Genomic DNA, 15503 nt, shown 5'->3' with positions numbered 1-15503 from the left:
TCCTCCTCCTCCTCCTCCTCCTGGTCAGTCCCCTCACTGCAGCATTAGCTGCTTGAGGTTGTCGTGCAGGATGGTGTCCTTGACGTCTCGGAACACCAGCCGGATGTTCGCAGTGTTGATGGCCGTGGTGAAGTGGTGGTACAGCGGCTTCTGCTGCTGCTCGCGGCGCTTTTTGCGAAAGCATTCCACCAGGAAGCGCTGGACATCTGCCAGGCTCGTGGGGTCGCCCGAGAACTCGGGGAAGTAGTCTTTGATGGACACCTGCTTCACCTTCTCCTCTAGCAGGTCCGTCTTGTTCAGGAACAGGATGATGGAGACGTTACTGAATACCCGGTTGTTGACGATGGTCTCAAAGATGTTGAGGGACTCGCTGAGCCGGTTGGTCTGCCGGTCCTCCATCAGCACCTGGAGGAGACAGAGCACAGACATGTGTGTTGGTGTCAAAGGTGACTGTGACAGTGTGTCTGGTATGAGCAGCAGCTTCATTTAAAACAGCCTTTCAGCCATCACAAAGCTGTCTCATCACAGATGAAGAAACGTTTGTATGTTTCTGCAGCCTGAGTTACACAAATCAAGCCAAAGTTACAATCTTTTTAGTACAAAACTCCATCTTTTTGTTATTAAAACTGTTATTGAACTAAAAGTTTAATAAAAATGAACTGCACCTTTTCTAACCTTGTGAATCATTGTTATGAGGATCTTGGTGGTGTGTCATAAAAAATGCAGCAGTGACACCATCGACTTCTCCACTGTTCCTTTTTTAAATATTGGTTGTCATGGGCGATGCAGATGCAGCAGTCAGATGATGATTACTACTGTTGTGTCTGGGACAAATCATGTTTTGCAGCATTGCCGTCCATGCCTGAGAGGACCTGGAACTAGCATTTGTATGACCTCATGAACAATGGCAAAGTTTACTTCCTGGAACTCAGGTAGAGAGCAGTGGTAACAAAAGCAGAACCTGTGGAGGCTGAAAGTTACACACCAAGTCACACTGAAGGCCCTGCAGTGGGAAAGGGCAGTAAAATTCCTTACGTGTGGTTCCACCATATCTGGAAAACCATGATGATTAGATGATGTGAATTTAATGATCTGATTCCTCTGAGAATCTGCTCTGTTTGAGTGGAATATGTCGCGCCCATTGGGTGACCTTCAGGAGCTCTGTGCCCAGTGTGTGCGTGGCCTCATTGCACTGTGTGCATTGTGGCTGACTCACCTGGTCGTATTCAGAGGAGGAAACGAGGAAGAGGATGGAAGTGACTGAGTCAAAGCATTCAAACCAGCGCCGCCTCTCGGAGCGCTGGCCACCCACGTCCACCATCTTGAACGGCACGTTCTTGATCTCAAAGTCGTACTCGTGGATGCCCTTTGTGGGCTTTCTGGCCAGGAGGATGTCCTGTTGGCTGGGGAGGTAGTCCTGCAGGCATGACCACATCTCTTATTATTTTAGACTGGTTTTTGCAGATTTCACTGAAGATACGCATCACACCTTTAATATGCTGTGTTTAAGCTGTGTTACGCTTCTTTAAGTTTTCTTGATTCAAGACAAACCCATCACTGTTATTACCTGTAAACATTTCAAACCACACACACGATCAGGGGACAGTTACAGAAAGAAATACACATCGTTGAGGTCCTGATACAAACTGTGTGTGTGTGTGTGTGTGTGTGTGTGTGTGTGTGTGTGTGTGTGTGTGTGTGTGTGTGTGTGTGTGTGTGTGTGTGCGCGCTCTGGCTACACCAGATCCAAATTCCTAACATTCCAGGGGTGATGACTCACCGCTGACACAGACCGTGCTGGTGTGTGCATGCCCACACACAAACATATCCACAAATAACGGATATTTTCCCAGATGCCCCTTTTTCCAAACACACTCCCTCAGTGCTCTTAGTGGACTTGTGTGTTCACACGCAGCAGGAAAAGAGCAGCAGCTACTGAGCCATCATCAGGCAGAAATCCAGCACTGAGAGAGCACTCCAGTAAGGTTTTCTAGGCTGCTGATCTTAGGAAGCACGTCAAATTCATCTTCAAGTCTCAGCTGTTACACTGACTTTAGTTCATTTTCTGGGATGTGTCTTAGTATCAGGTTTGTCGGTTGTCTTTACTAATAATAATCATTATCATTATTATTGTTAGTTTATTTATGTAAAGAACTTTTACCACTTTTCAGCACATCCAAGCATCAGGAAGCACTGCCCTGACACTTCTAGCTGAATATTCCCACAGAGCTGACTGGTGACAACTACTTCTGTTCAGAATTCTTACTCATTTCTTAGAGAAGGCACTGACTGACCAATAGGAGGATGGCTGGAGGATGACACACAGTGAGCTGGGAAACATTTGCTTGGTTTGTGCTTAATATAGTGTGTGCACACTGGAACAAACCAGTTGGAGACCTGACTGTGGACAGGAAGACAATGGTTTCACTTCTCTTTTCAACAAACTAGCTGTATGCTATCACACCCATCTGCCATCCTGTCTGCTGGGGATCTGTGATTCGCGGAGCCTCTGCAGTGGGTGGGACTTACCGACTGTCCGAGCTTTTCCAAATTGTCCAGGAAATACTTGACTGACTCCCCCTTAGAGAAAGAGAGAGAGGGAAAGAGAATGTGACTTTCTGAATTTGATCTCCTTTAATGTCATATTTCATCAAACTACATCAACATGACTTTTTCATGTGACAGCACGCCCTCACCACCACCGAGCAGAAACACACACTCACTATGGCTGCTCTATCAGTTTAGAGCTGTGATATGTTAATATCGTACATGCAGTTGGACATCTGTCACGGTCAGGTGGAAATGTGTGAGAATGTTCCAACAGTGCAAATGCAAAGATATACAGGTTACTTATCATAGAAGATTAAGAAAACCAGAAAACCTTTACATTTGACAAGCTGGAACCAGCAACCAATGTTTAGCCATTTTCATTAGAATTCAATGTCTATGTTGATGTGATAAAAATAAGTCAGATCATGATGTTGCGACATGTAAATGTATTTGACAATGGACCATTTTCAGCAGTAACACACATGGCTGACAGTGAAAGTAACAGCTTTGGTTTTACTGGATAACATTAACCTTCACAGAAAGAGGAGAGGATGTATGAGTCCATCACGCAACAAAGCCAACTACTAAGTAAACTGATGGTGAGTCGTGGCGATGAGGAGTTTCAGCTCTGTGACAATAACGGACTGACTGCATTGTGTGTTAGCTGCACTGTAATTGACAGAGCAGCACGTCGGAACATTGGGGGGGAAAAAAAAACCTTTCTAGACAAGGAAAAGTCAGAAGTCAGTGATAATGAAGTGGGAATGTGAGAGTAAACAGTCCCCACACCTGCAGAGAAGAGCAAATCAGCAAGTGGGCAGGTTTTTAGAGTGGAAACAACCAGTGATTCATCCATTTAAATGACATCAATTCATCATTCAAGTCATTTCATATTACCATAAATATAGAATACTTATTACACATCAACTCATTGCCAAATTCCATCCAATTCCTCCTGGAGACATCAGCAACGTTACACAGTAGTGATATGCATACAGTATCAGCTTTCAATATCAGCAATATCCTGATATGATATAATTTTTGCACAATGTGCCTCATTAGCTACACTGGTACAGTCATATTGGCGTCCCTCATGTGAATGCATGCTGGCAGAAGCTGCAACTGTGTGTTCATTCCTTCATTCCTTCCTTCTACAGGCCATAACATGACATTAAACTAAAAGTTCAATAGAATGCTGCTGTTGGAGACACAGGAAATCAGTAGGAGAAGTGGCATTTGGAGGAAAGTGTATAAACAACAACAGCACAGAATGATAATATCTGCAGTAACAGAATGACATTAGAAAGACTAACTGAATCTCAGCTCCTCCAAACAGATGCTTGGTGAGCTAATTTCCCTGTGGGACAGTCACAAATCATTTTCCTGTCAGCAAGATGCTGTTAAACCACAATCTAAACTTGTGGTGAGCCATGAGAGGGATGGAGGAAGGAAGGGTGTGGGGGGGCAGACGGATAGAGAGCAGGGAGAGAAGCAGCCCTTCATTAGCTTGCCTGTGTCCATCTGTGTGCGCTCAGCAGCTGCAGCTCTGCTCCATCAACTGTGAGGAAGAGCCTTTATCTGCTACTGTCAATGCTCTTCTGTACACTGGACGCCCCACAAATCACCCCCCATCTCATATAAATACAGGCAAAAGTAAACTTTATGGATGTGAAACGACGCAACAATCACTGAAGTGGGGTTGTAGGGAAATGTTATACAGTCCATGGGTCAGACAGCTAAATCAATAAACAACAGCAGAACCAAATTCTGTGTGCATCACAGCATCACAGTGCAGACTCTGAATAAGCCTCACTCACCAGCTGGAACTCTCGCCGGCGGTCATAAGCATTCTGGATGCCCTCGTCAGCCCACAGGGCCCGGATGGATGGCAGATAATGCTGGAAAACTTTATGTTCCACCATGCCATGACCGTGGGCCATCGCCGACCGGGTGTCAAACGCCATCATGGTGTCTCCATGCCGCTGGTTGGACGGTGTGCCCCATGGGATTTGTAGCTTCTCTCGAGCATCCACCAACACTCGAATACCTTGAGCAGGAAAAAACATGTCAGGGTTGTATTCTTGCAGTGTGTTTATGATTATCGTCTCTCTGTGCGTGCGCCGCAGTGCCACTGGAGGAGCCCTGTCTTTGCAACATTCTGTAGATTCAGTGGTATCCTGATGGTGGTGCATTCACATGAGAGTAACATTACCACCAATATGTGCAATTATAGCAAATCACTGGGCATCCACATCACAAGCAAACAGAATTTGATAGTATGGATGCTGAAGCACATACAGAGACTAAACACCATACATGCTTCCAAACTAAGCAAAGGCCAAAGAGGATTATTACAGGATTACTGCAGGATTTCTCAATCTTTTCCAGCCCATGACCCCATATTTAAGTCCCCAAATTCTCATGACCCCACAATGAGACAACAGCTCAGCCGTCATGTGAGACATTTAGAAACTGAATAATGGAAACATTAAATGTTTATTGCCAAGGGCACACATACAGTAAGCATCAATCATCAGAAATCATTTGGAGCTAAATTAAAGCTGTGACAAGTGCAACTGGAAAGAGGAAACACTGCATTTTCCTCCTCTGCGAGAACAAAAGCTGCTGCTATGACATCTGAACATGCTGCTGAGTGTGAAAACCCCTTCAGGCATTAGGTGAGAGGTTTCAGGACATGAAAAGTGTACTAAAGGAATCGAAAATATTTGCTACATCTTTTTGTGAGCACTGCTCTTCAAACCTGACTCACACAGACTCAGCTCTGCTCAAGACTGACTGACCCAAACCTGAAAACTCAGCTGAGAGTACCATCATCATCATCATCATCATCATCATCATCATCATCATCATCATCATCATCATCATCATCATCATCATCATCATCACTACCATTTGACATCAGACGGCTTGCCAAAGAGAAGCAGAACCAGCCATTGTGTTACAGGTTTGTGGGATTTAAGGGTTCTATAAATGGCCCTAAACAGCTGCTATTAAAAATGAAATAGCCCTTGACTGAAAAAAAAAACCCACTGAGACAAAATAAGGTATGTTGTTGAAATCTGTCTGATTCGGCGCTGCAGGTGACTGATCACATGGTGCGTTGGCTAACCAATCAGAGCTGCACATTGCAAAAAAGAAAACTTCCTGAGTGTTGAGATGGTGGTGAAGCCCAGCACCCCAATCAAGTGATTGATTGGATTTTCACAATCCAAGGTCTGCTTTTTTAAACAATTCGATTATTTATGAATTTAGAATATTCATTGGCACGCCTGGTATATAGTCCACACTAGTTTGATCACAGTCACAATCACAACAGTCTGCATCAAGGTGGGGGCACTTACAACCTCCATTAGCCACTTCACTGGGAGACACCCTGAATGTGATACTGCAGCTTATGACTACTTCTTCCAGTACTGAAGGACACACATACTTGAAATCCAGTGAAATACTGATAAACTGCCACAAAAAGCTCATTTAGGTTGAGCGCAAACGTCTGAGCACCAGTGAGCAGAGATGAGCGGCGAGCTGAGACCAGAGTTTACACTGCTGCTCTGTGAACTCTGCTTCACCCCGACAAACAGGCCTGCTCTGACAATGCGCTGTATTCCTTGGCCGTCTGCAACATGTGGGTTAATCCAGCTGTGTGCAGGACGTGTGTGTGTGTGTGTGTGTGTGTGTGTGTGTGTGTGTGTGTGTGTGTGTGTGTGTGTGTGTGTGTGTGTGTGTGAGCTGACAGCTCAAGGATGAGTGTGTTGAGCCCGTGTGCATATCTTCAGTTCTTTTGCAGAGAGATGCAGCTTTCCTGTCTTTGCTTTGGACTGGACAGCACATGAGCCGTCAAACACTTTTTCCTTTCACAGCTGGGGACAGACAACAGGATGTCAGACCAAACCAATGCTTTGTACTGACATGCAAAAAGAAGCAAGGGGCTGCCTTGAAACACAGTAATACATAATGAAGACAAATGATTGATTGACTTCATGTGCTGATGATCAAAAATACATTTACATGCTTCTGGTTTGATTTGTTCTCAGTATTTCATCCTAGTACAATAGTAACAATCAAAATTTCAAGACTGTAAAAGTGGATCATAAAAAACTGTCCTGAGTTCACATTGAAGCTGCAACAACTGATTTCTTTGGCTACCTGGGCGCTGCAGAAACGTTGTGAGCATAACATTGACATATTACCTTTTACAATGATATGGTTGGACAACAGTTGTCTCTTTACACATCCAGCAGTCACAGAACAACATTATCATTCACTTGCAGTTGTGTCTGTGTGCAGCTGATGAATATAAGTCTGATATTCACTCTCTTTCAGCTCTGTCTGGCTCTTCAGTTCCTAAATGATCTGCTATATTTTTAGAGTTTCTTCTCTGAAAACTGCCTGCTGTGGCTGCAAATGACACTGGGAGCAGTGACAGTGAACTAAAACGGTGGAGTTTTGGACCGGAGACCTAAACAATGAGCTGAAACTCACTATAAAGCTCCGCAAAGCAGACGGGAGCCACAGATTCAGCTCATACTTTGTTATACTAATAATATGAGTCAGTCAGACAGACAATCATTACACTCCTGGACCCACAAAATAATGTGTTATTTTGGCATCAGCAAGCACACAAAGCAGAAAAAGAAAACAGACCCCAGTACATTCAGTAAATCTGATTTTCCGTAAAACACTGTGGAGTTGTGCTGAGATATGGAACAAATATGAACATCAGCATATTGAGTCTAAGTCAAATGCAATGACTACTGCCTCACCTCACATTAAGGCAAATAGAGCTTAGGCAATTAACTGTCAATCAAGTTGAAATCAACAAAAAGTCATTTAGCACGCAGAAATGGCAAACATTGTCTGCTTCCTGTTTGTCAAAGCTGAGGATCTGCAGCTTTTCTTTGAATTATATTCATATACATTAAACACCTTTCATCTTTGCACAGCTGGCCAGACAAAACATCCCCACTGGATGCGACACAGGGGCAACGCGGTTCATGATCAGCATCTTAGATGCCTTGGATACCAGGGCACCCCTATGACTAACATGTCTGTAGGATGCTGATCTGCATCTTTTCATTATGTAACTGGAGTGGGGGGGGTTTGCCAGCGCTGCACTGTTCCTCACTACAGGAAATCATGCACACCTGGTCAGCTGTGATATTTTCACTATACACTAGTGCTGGGCGGTATGACCAAAAACGTTTATCATAGTATTTTTCATAATTATAACGGTTTCACGGTATATGACGGTATTTTTTTTCCTGGAAGACAGATGTTTTAACATAGGTATATCCAGGCGCTCATCTGAGCAGAGTACCGTTATCTCGTCCGAGCATACGGAGAAACTCCTCTGTTGACAACACTTTTTCAGCCTTTTTTCTGCTTGCTATTGTTCTTATCTCTCATAAAAGGATGAAATGCAAATAAAACAGTAAAATAACATGTCGGGCAGCTCATTCATGAGACGGAGCGGTGAAACTAACTGCGCAGTTAGACCAGTCAATGTCTCAGCGACCCATTGGTCTATTCTGATGATCAGCACCTCTATTGACCAGTCAGAGTCAAGAGATTCAAGGGGCAGCGCCCAAATTCACCATAGTAACACCAATGATGATCCAGAAGGAAGTAAGCCCAGAGATAGGTTATTGCATGAAGAGCACTCCCTCCACTCTAGAAACCCCCTCCTCTTTATGTAAACAACCAGGACCTTCATGATTGATCTCAACAGAGTCATAGGAGGAGACATTAGCAGCGTTTTTTTGAGCTGGAATATAACTTTTGACCCCAAAACAGCAAAGGTAAGACATACTTTATGATTTAGCAAAGTTTTTTTCTGCTACTCTTCGGGTGCTAGCTCGCAGTTTTCGTCACACAGTGAGGAGGCAGACATCTTCGTGATCATCACTCTCTGCTTTCATATGATACCAGGCTTGTGTGGTTTGCGTGAAGCGGTGAAATAAAGTGGACATTCTCTATTTTCGTCTTTTTGTTACAAGACATGCTTGCAGCTAAGTGGTGGAGCAAATTGCTCGTGCTGCCACCTCCGGCAACAACTTTAGCCCAACAGAAAACAACAGACAACAACAACAACTCCTCTTTTTGGAAGTTCTTGTGTGTCATCATGTTCTACTAGTTCTGCAGCTTCAGTTTCGGAACTTTCAATGTTTGTCCCATCCATCTTCACCGTAACGTAACACCAGAGCACTACAGTTTACCCTCACCACGCCCCGCACCATGCCTGTTTAGAAGTGCAACATTGAAAACGGCCCCGTCTGAAAGAGTGCCGCGCTGCACAAAGTTCCAGGCATCGTGTAATCACATACACCGGTGTGGCGGTATATTAAAAATTCATATCATAACTGACCCATGGTGTGAACCGGTATACCGCCCAGCCCTACTATTCACCAACAAAAACAAGAAACAACTGCGAGGTGCAGCACAGTAGGAAGTTGTCTCTATTATACATCTCAATTCACATCCTCTTCATGCAGTTCTCCTTTGATGCTGAGTGTCTGAGTGAACGGTTTAAATGTCAGAACATGAAGTTAAGGCTGCATTGAACCATAAACCATTAAAGGCCACACAAACCTTTGAGAGAAACATACAAGAGACTTTTTGGCAGGAAGTGTTTGACCTGTGGTTGACTGGTGACCTCTAGCCCCGTGCATGCAGTGATAGGTGCAGACGGGACAAACAGGAGGAATTCCATTCACTTATTATCTGATTATGGACCCTATTTTCCCATGTTTTTGTGTCTAAGCGACTAATTGTGACAACAACTTCAATTCTGTATTGATTGAGAGCGCTGCAGCCAGCAGCCATGAAGCGGGCTGCAATGTAATCTCACAGTGACAGCTGGGGCCGTCAGATCGGTCAGAGTACCACTTCACAGTGGCTGGTGGGAGCAGAACTGAGGCTGGATTATATTACAGTTTTGAATGTGAAACAGATATTTAAAAAAGTAACAAGTACATGCAATGGATTTTTCAGAAATACATTTTGCGATTCATTAAAATTGGCAGGGCATCAGAAATTGGTGATTGTCTTTTCAATCGTAATTGTCAACTGGCACTAATGTACAAGCCGACTGCAAGTCTACATAAGACATAACACAAGTTAAATCAGCTTTCCACTTTGTGTCCACGGTCACATGTGGAATAGACACATCGATCACGGGTTTCCTTTTTCAGTCTCACCATGAGCGATGATCTCGTTACGGCATAACAAATTAAGAGGCGTCATCTAATGACAGCATGCACCTTTTTTAACTCCTCTGCGACAACACAAAATCACACGTGTAAGCAGCATGTCGATAGTGCGTCACAGACAGAGGCCACTGCTGCTTCCCTTGTGTGTGAGCAAAACTCCCCCTACCATGACTGATTTAACTGTTATACTGAAATGACGCTAACAGTTTCCTTTTCGGTTCAACCACGTCAAGCGTCCGTCACCTCCAACCGAAGCTGAGCAAGCCTTTCCAGCCTCACACATCACACTTCCCTCTTAGCGCTCAATCAAAGGGAGTTTACGCACAACTGCCCCCCTACAACCCCTGTGACATCATGGAAGCACAAACAGAAGCTCCTCTCTCTGGTAAGCCATTGCCTTATTGTTATTCACCTCACACTGTGTCGAGCCAATCACCTCTGAGCTCAGGCTGGCACAGATGATGGGTCCAGACTAACTCTACACTGTTGTCTCCCTCAACATTTTAAAACTAAGTCTAACTCAAACCTTGACTAAATCCCACCGAATTAGGACACAATAAGTGGACACTTGTGGTTCTGTCACAAAGGTATCCATCTTATATAGAAAGGGTGTGTCAACAATCGGCAGATAAACAGTAATTCATGCCATTCCAGAGCTGGACGTGAATCAGCGTGAACCAGTTTAGGCCAATATGTTTTCATTTTTTATAAGTACTCTTTCATCACTACTTATGGTTTTTTCATTACACCTTACCTATGAGGAGCAGCCTGTTGCTGTCCATCATGCAGTGCATTCAGTGCCATGGCCCACCCTCCCATGAGGACAGCAGCTTTTTTCCCACAACAGAATATTAATTTTCACAATCCAATGTCTGCTTTTTTCAAAAATTTTGATTATATATTCGAACTTAGAATATTCATTGGTACACCTAGTATATAGTCCATAAACTATGATGGAAAAGTGGTTGATGACACTTCATGATGATTCAATATGTTCCCACCAACAGACTTCCAACTTGCACCCCACTCAAAGCACATGTGGAGAAATAAATCAGAAGGGTAAAAATGACTGTGCCCCACTGTCCATGGGCTTGCATGTGCTCTGCTCATGTTAACGTGCTTTTTGTTTTGTTCCTTACTGTCCATGTGTAAGGTCTGGTGGGTGGGGCAGGTTGGGGGAAGTTCAGTTTGAAAAAAATTCAAACGCTATGCCCATTTCAAGTCAAGCATCGTAAACATGGAGGAGCTTTGCCTGAACATGAGAGGAGCCTGTGGTGTGTTTGAGCTGCGTGGAGGCTGTCCTGCACACAATCTGTTTGATAAAAACAGTGCAGTGCAACATCGAATTCATTGGAATGAACATTTTCTTGTTGAGTTGTTGACATTTTATTCATCATAATATTATATACCAACACAATATTCACAAAAACTGAAATGGAAAACACGGAATTTGAGAAAAATAAAACAGAATCTGGAAAAATTCAAACAGATTCATTCTCCAAATTCAAAGAAATTGGGGGGAATATCTGCAAAAGTCAATAAAACATGAAGTCATGACAGATGCTTGTACAGATGGAACCATGGTTGCCATCAGTTTTCCAGACATTCATACAAAAGGGCGACTTTGCTTTGTGATGAACCACTTGCAATGTGCCGCCACTGCTGCTGGACCAAACACAGCTGGAGAAGTTACGCTCACTTTACACAAGGTTACATTACTGAGGCAGAAGTACAGTTAAAAAACAAGGTTTCAAGTTACAGCAACCGAAAACAGATTCATTTACGGATGTTAACAGTGAACAGTTGAGGCCATCACCCAGCTGGTGTGCCTCGTGACAGACGGATACGCTGCCAATCGGTAAGAAGAGGGTGAGGGATTCAAAGATCTAGTTTACTACTACTGTGAGTCAAAACTCACTCTCTATTTCAGTATTTTTGTCAAAAGGTCAAGAATATATTTAGAATATAGAAAATTTAGAATTTAGAATATAATAATTTTGCAAAAATGCCCTGAAATATTGTGACACTAATTTAGGAGCATTCTGATCAACATTAGTTGGATTTGAACGGTTGGAAACGGAGACGTCACAGGAAAAGCTGTCTTGTATGGTGAACTCTCAAGAGGCTACAATTTTGCTTCTAGTGATGTCAAAGCTCCACCAGAGTCCCTGTTTTTCCAGGAGAGTCTGGCTGTAGCCTCTCATGGCCAGTTAGCTCTGACTACCAGCTCTGTCACTGTCAATGCAACAATGTGTCCCCTATGTCCACAGTCACACACTATGTGACCACCTACCTCTGTCACTCCCTCACTCCTCTGCTGCATTTCTTTAATATGCCAGGAAGAAGGGTTCTAGACAATCTGAGAGTGAAATTACCTCTTATGTGTAATGTGTCTGCCCAGGTGAATCTACACGAATCATGATGAGGGTGCCATGGTATTCATTCAAAGAGCAGTGAATTTCACCAAAAGGCAACAAATTAGCAGCTATGATTTTCATAATAATCCTGTGGATTAATCCTAATATGGACCTGACATCAGTCAGATATCAGCAGCTGCAGCACTGAAGGTCACCACAGTGCTGTGGAGTTGAAAATAATATCACTGAAGCATGAGCAAAAACACAGACGAGAGAGCACTGCAGCAATTTTAGGGAGTTTTCACATAAACTCAGCACTTCCTCTAGTTGATTTTCACAGTAAAGCACTTTTGCAAAGACAATCGTGTCTGTCATTTAGTGCCCAGCAGAAACAGGAAGCTGGCAGAACGTCTATGTTTTAGACATTTTCAACAACTTATCAGCTTTACATTGTGCCATGAGCAGGCGACCAGCAGCAGGACCTTAATGCTCACATAAGAAGAGGTAATCAATGCTGTCTGCTGAGTTGCTGATATTGTAAGAGGAGAATGGGTGCGGTGACAGTGACAGACCAACCACTCATGTATTCTCAGAGTCAATGTCTAAAGAAAAAATCCACTACAACACTCACGATGTGAAGTCATTTCTGTTACACTGCTCAATATAGGGAAAAACTAACAAACCACAACAATGCTGAACAGACTGTGCACCTTTTCAATCTGATTCAAAATCACCAGGTTTCCCCGTGTGGCTGATGAGTCACACCCCAAGTTAAATGATCAGATTGATCAGGAGGTTGTCTTTAGTCATCTTTGGTTGCTCTCTTTTAGGCAACAGCTCAAGTGTGTGGATGTGAGTTCCCTCCCCAATAAACTGGGTAAATACCAAAAGTCAGCTATCCCATAATGCAACGTGTGCATTGTTGTGGGTGCCCCCCGAAGCAATGTGCAGCTTCATTGGCTCATTAATGAAGTGTTGTAGACTGTAAAGCTGTAGCAAGGCTACATAATGAAACTACTAAGCACCTGTACTGTAACATAACAGGCCAGATAAGTGGATTTAAACTCAAAAAGCACCTTTTATATTTCAGCACTGTGCAGCAAACAATCTGCAAACACACACATAACTTTAATAAATGACTTATATGCTGATGCATGGCTCTCGTCAACACTCCTCGGGTATCACACTGAGGGTGCAGATTCATTTGGAAATGTGCTGACTTTCAGAGGAGGTTCGCAGTGTTCAGTCGCGCTGTCGTTCAGTAAGAAAGGCCTGTCCATGGTCTCATCTGATGACAGACGAGTTTACAGTAAACAAGCACATTTTTCACAGGATCCTGGTGTCATGTTCTCTCCGTGCAAGACAGAGCGGCACGCTTCAGTGCTAACAGCAGCCATGAGGAAAACACCAGGACAATGTCAAACCACTGAGTGTGACTAAACATCCAGAAAGAAGAAAATGAATTGTCTCTGACAGGCTCTGAATAAACGCCGAAATGAGCCCACTGCACGCGCCGCCGTCCCCGTCTGTCCCACCATATAGACAAACACAAACAACATGGGCGTTTCTTGGTCGTTCACCAGCTAACCTCACTAGCTTTGTCGAACACAGAAAAGTGCTCCTCAGTTCAGCAGCAGCTAGCGTGGTGACCAACTTCCCACTCAATGCCATTTACATCCGAAAGAAGATGACCAATAGAGAGGTCTAAACAAGCCAGCTTCAACATATCAACTACAAGGGATGAAAAGTGTAGGCTTACCTTTTATAACATTACTAAAAATCGTGGCTCTGAATTCTTCTTTGGCCTTCTGATCGAAGTCCTGCCCATGGATAATGCGCATCTGCTTGAGGAAAGTGGACTTGCCGCTCTCGCCTGCTCCAAGTAATAAGATCTTAACTAGCCTTTTTACATAAGTTTTATCTCGATTAAGACATTTATCTATCTCTTTAGATTTCCGCAACTGTTCTACCTCACCGCTTGTGAGGAGACAGTTAGGGAAACATACAGATAAGACGGAGCGGGACGGCAGGAAATCCGCCATCTTTGAAAGAACTTCATCGATACAGACCAGCGAGGAGGGCTGAGCTCACCCCAGTCCGCTGCTACGTTCATACGTCGTAGGAATTTCCCAATATAACTTTCACCTCAACTTCCCACTGTCATTTTCAATACAGTTTAACCACCGAAATCAAATCCGTAAATGCGGAATTGAAATAGGACATTCTAAAGTTTGCCAAAAAAATCCACTTGATTCCAATGTCAAATGCTGCCTGGAAACTTTGTTTTTAAGCAAAATACATTGATTTCTCCAATAAACTGAAGTCTGACCACACTCCTACGTAATGTGTGCTGGTAACTTAACAATTTCTTGATTTAGCAAGAACTCCTTTGGTGGCCGAGGGTTTGCCCACCGAGCTCCATTCCCTGCAATAACCTACCACTGCAATTGAATGGCAAACTGGCTTCACCCCACATATTACCAAAATAATGAACAAAAATCAGATCAACCCATTCCTGGAAATGTATTGTTATTTATCAAGACGTTAAAAAAACTCACAAAATCGTGTGTGTTTAGCATATCAAAAGTCTACATGAGTGCTCCGTAATAAAATCCTATTTTTTCCATTTCAACGAACGCAGCACAAGTGAGAGGTACAGTGGCGGGCGAAGCGCGCTCACGATATAACAGAAGTGAGCGCGCCCACGCTTCAATGTTTGGGCGGGTCGCACAGATTCCTGTAGCACTGCTCTCAGCATTTTTCTATTTCAGATGGATATTTCAGAACAACGTCTGCACTAGACTGTGCTGTGTGGAGGTAAATGCACAGAGAGATTAAAAAAAAAAATAGTGTTGATATACTAGCTCATGACTTCATAGCCAGATTAACCTGTTTGGACCAATATTAGAATAATAATAATAAATTATCATTTATTTTAGGTTGTTGATGCTACCTGGAGACAGGTTTGGTTTGTGGTTTTAATTAGTGGTTGAAAATTAATTCAGAAAGTTGCACAAACCACTTGAGACACATGTACTCATTTCATCACAGTAACTGATAGCAGCTCATTAATCAATATATTTTGTTTTTAATATGTTTTGTTTAATGGTTTTACAGTCAAGTGGTCATGGCCCCCTTAAAACTACACTTTCTCGTTTTTGTACTTGGATTTTGTTTGGATTAAATGCCTTAATTCATGAGCTTTAGAGATGCTTAGAGATGGATTTTGGTACCTTTGCACAGGGTCAGGCTAGTTGTTTTCCCCCCACGCAGCCAAGTTAAGATAACCAGCTGCTAGTTGTAGCATGTAACATCAGAGTGGTGTCAATCTGAACATCGAGCTCTTAGCAAGAAAGACTATAAGAAG

The 15503-nt window shown here is 43.3% G+C and overlaps 1 protein-coding gene across 1 annotated transcript; it reads right to left on the bottom strand.

The window, feature by feature from the left end:
* Positions 1 to 14179, bottom strand: gna13b (guanine nucleotide binding protein (G protein), alpha 13b). Its single transcript, XM_070980843.1, has 5 exons — positions 13896 to 14179; positions 4368 to 4597; positions 2530 to 2580; positions 1217 to 1417; positions 1 to 405 (listed from the first exon to the last, which is right to left on the bottom strand). Exons 1-5 carry the CDS (start codon positions 14176 to 14178, stop codon positions 34 to 36), a joined length of 1137 nt encoding a protein of 378 aa, XP_070836944.1. The 5' UTR covers position 14179; the 3' UTR covers positions 1 to 33.
* Between the last annotated feature and the right edge of the window lie 1324 nt (positions 14180 to 15503).

The sequence above is a fragment of the Chaetodon trifascialis genome, chromosome 15, assembly GCF_039877785.1.
Source record: "Chaetodon trifascialis isolate fChaTrf1 chromosome 15, fChaTrf1.hap1, whole genome shotgun sequence".
NCBI lineage: Eukaryota > Metazoa > Chordata > Actinopteri > Chaetodontiformes > Chaetodontidae > Chaetodon > Chaetodon trifascialis.
This window is presented reverse-complemented; position numbering and strand designations above follow the sequence as displayed.

Excerpts from the sequence above, each read along its gene's own strand:
- gna13b (XM_070980843.1), bottom strand. The coding sequence starts at position 14,178 with ATGGCGGATTTCCTGCCGTCCCGCTCCGTCTTATCTGTATGTTTCCCT. Across the intron at positions 4,598-13,895 it reads TTTTAGTAATGTTATAAAAG|GTATTCGAGTGTTGGTGGAT; the intron begins GTAAGCCTACAC and ends TTCCTGCTCAAG. Across the intron at positions 406-1,216 it reads CCTCCTCTGAATACGACCAG|GTGCTGATGGAGGACCGGCA; the intron begins GTGAGTCAGCCA and ends TGTCTCCTCCAG.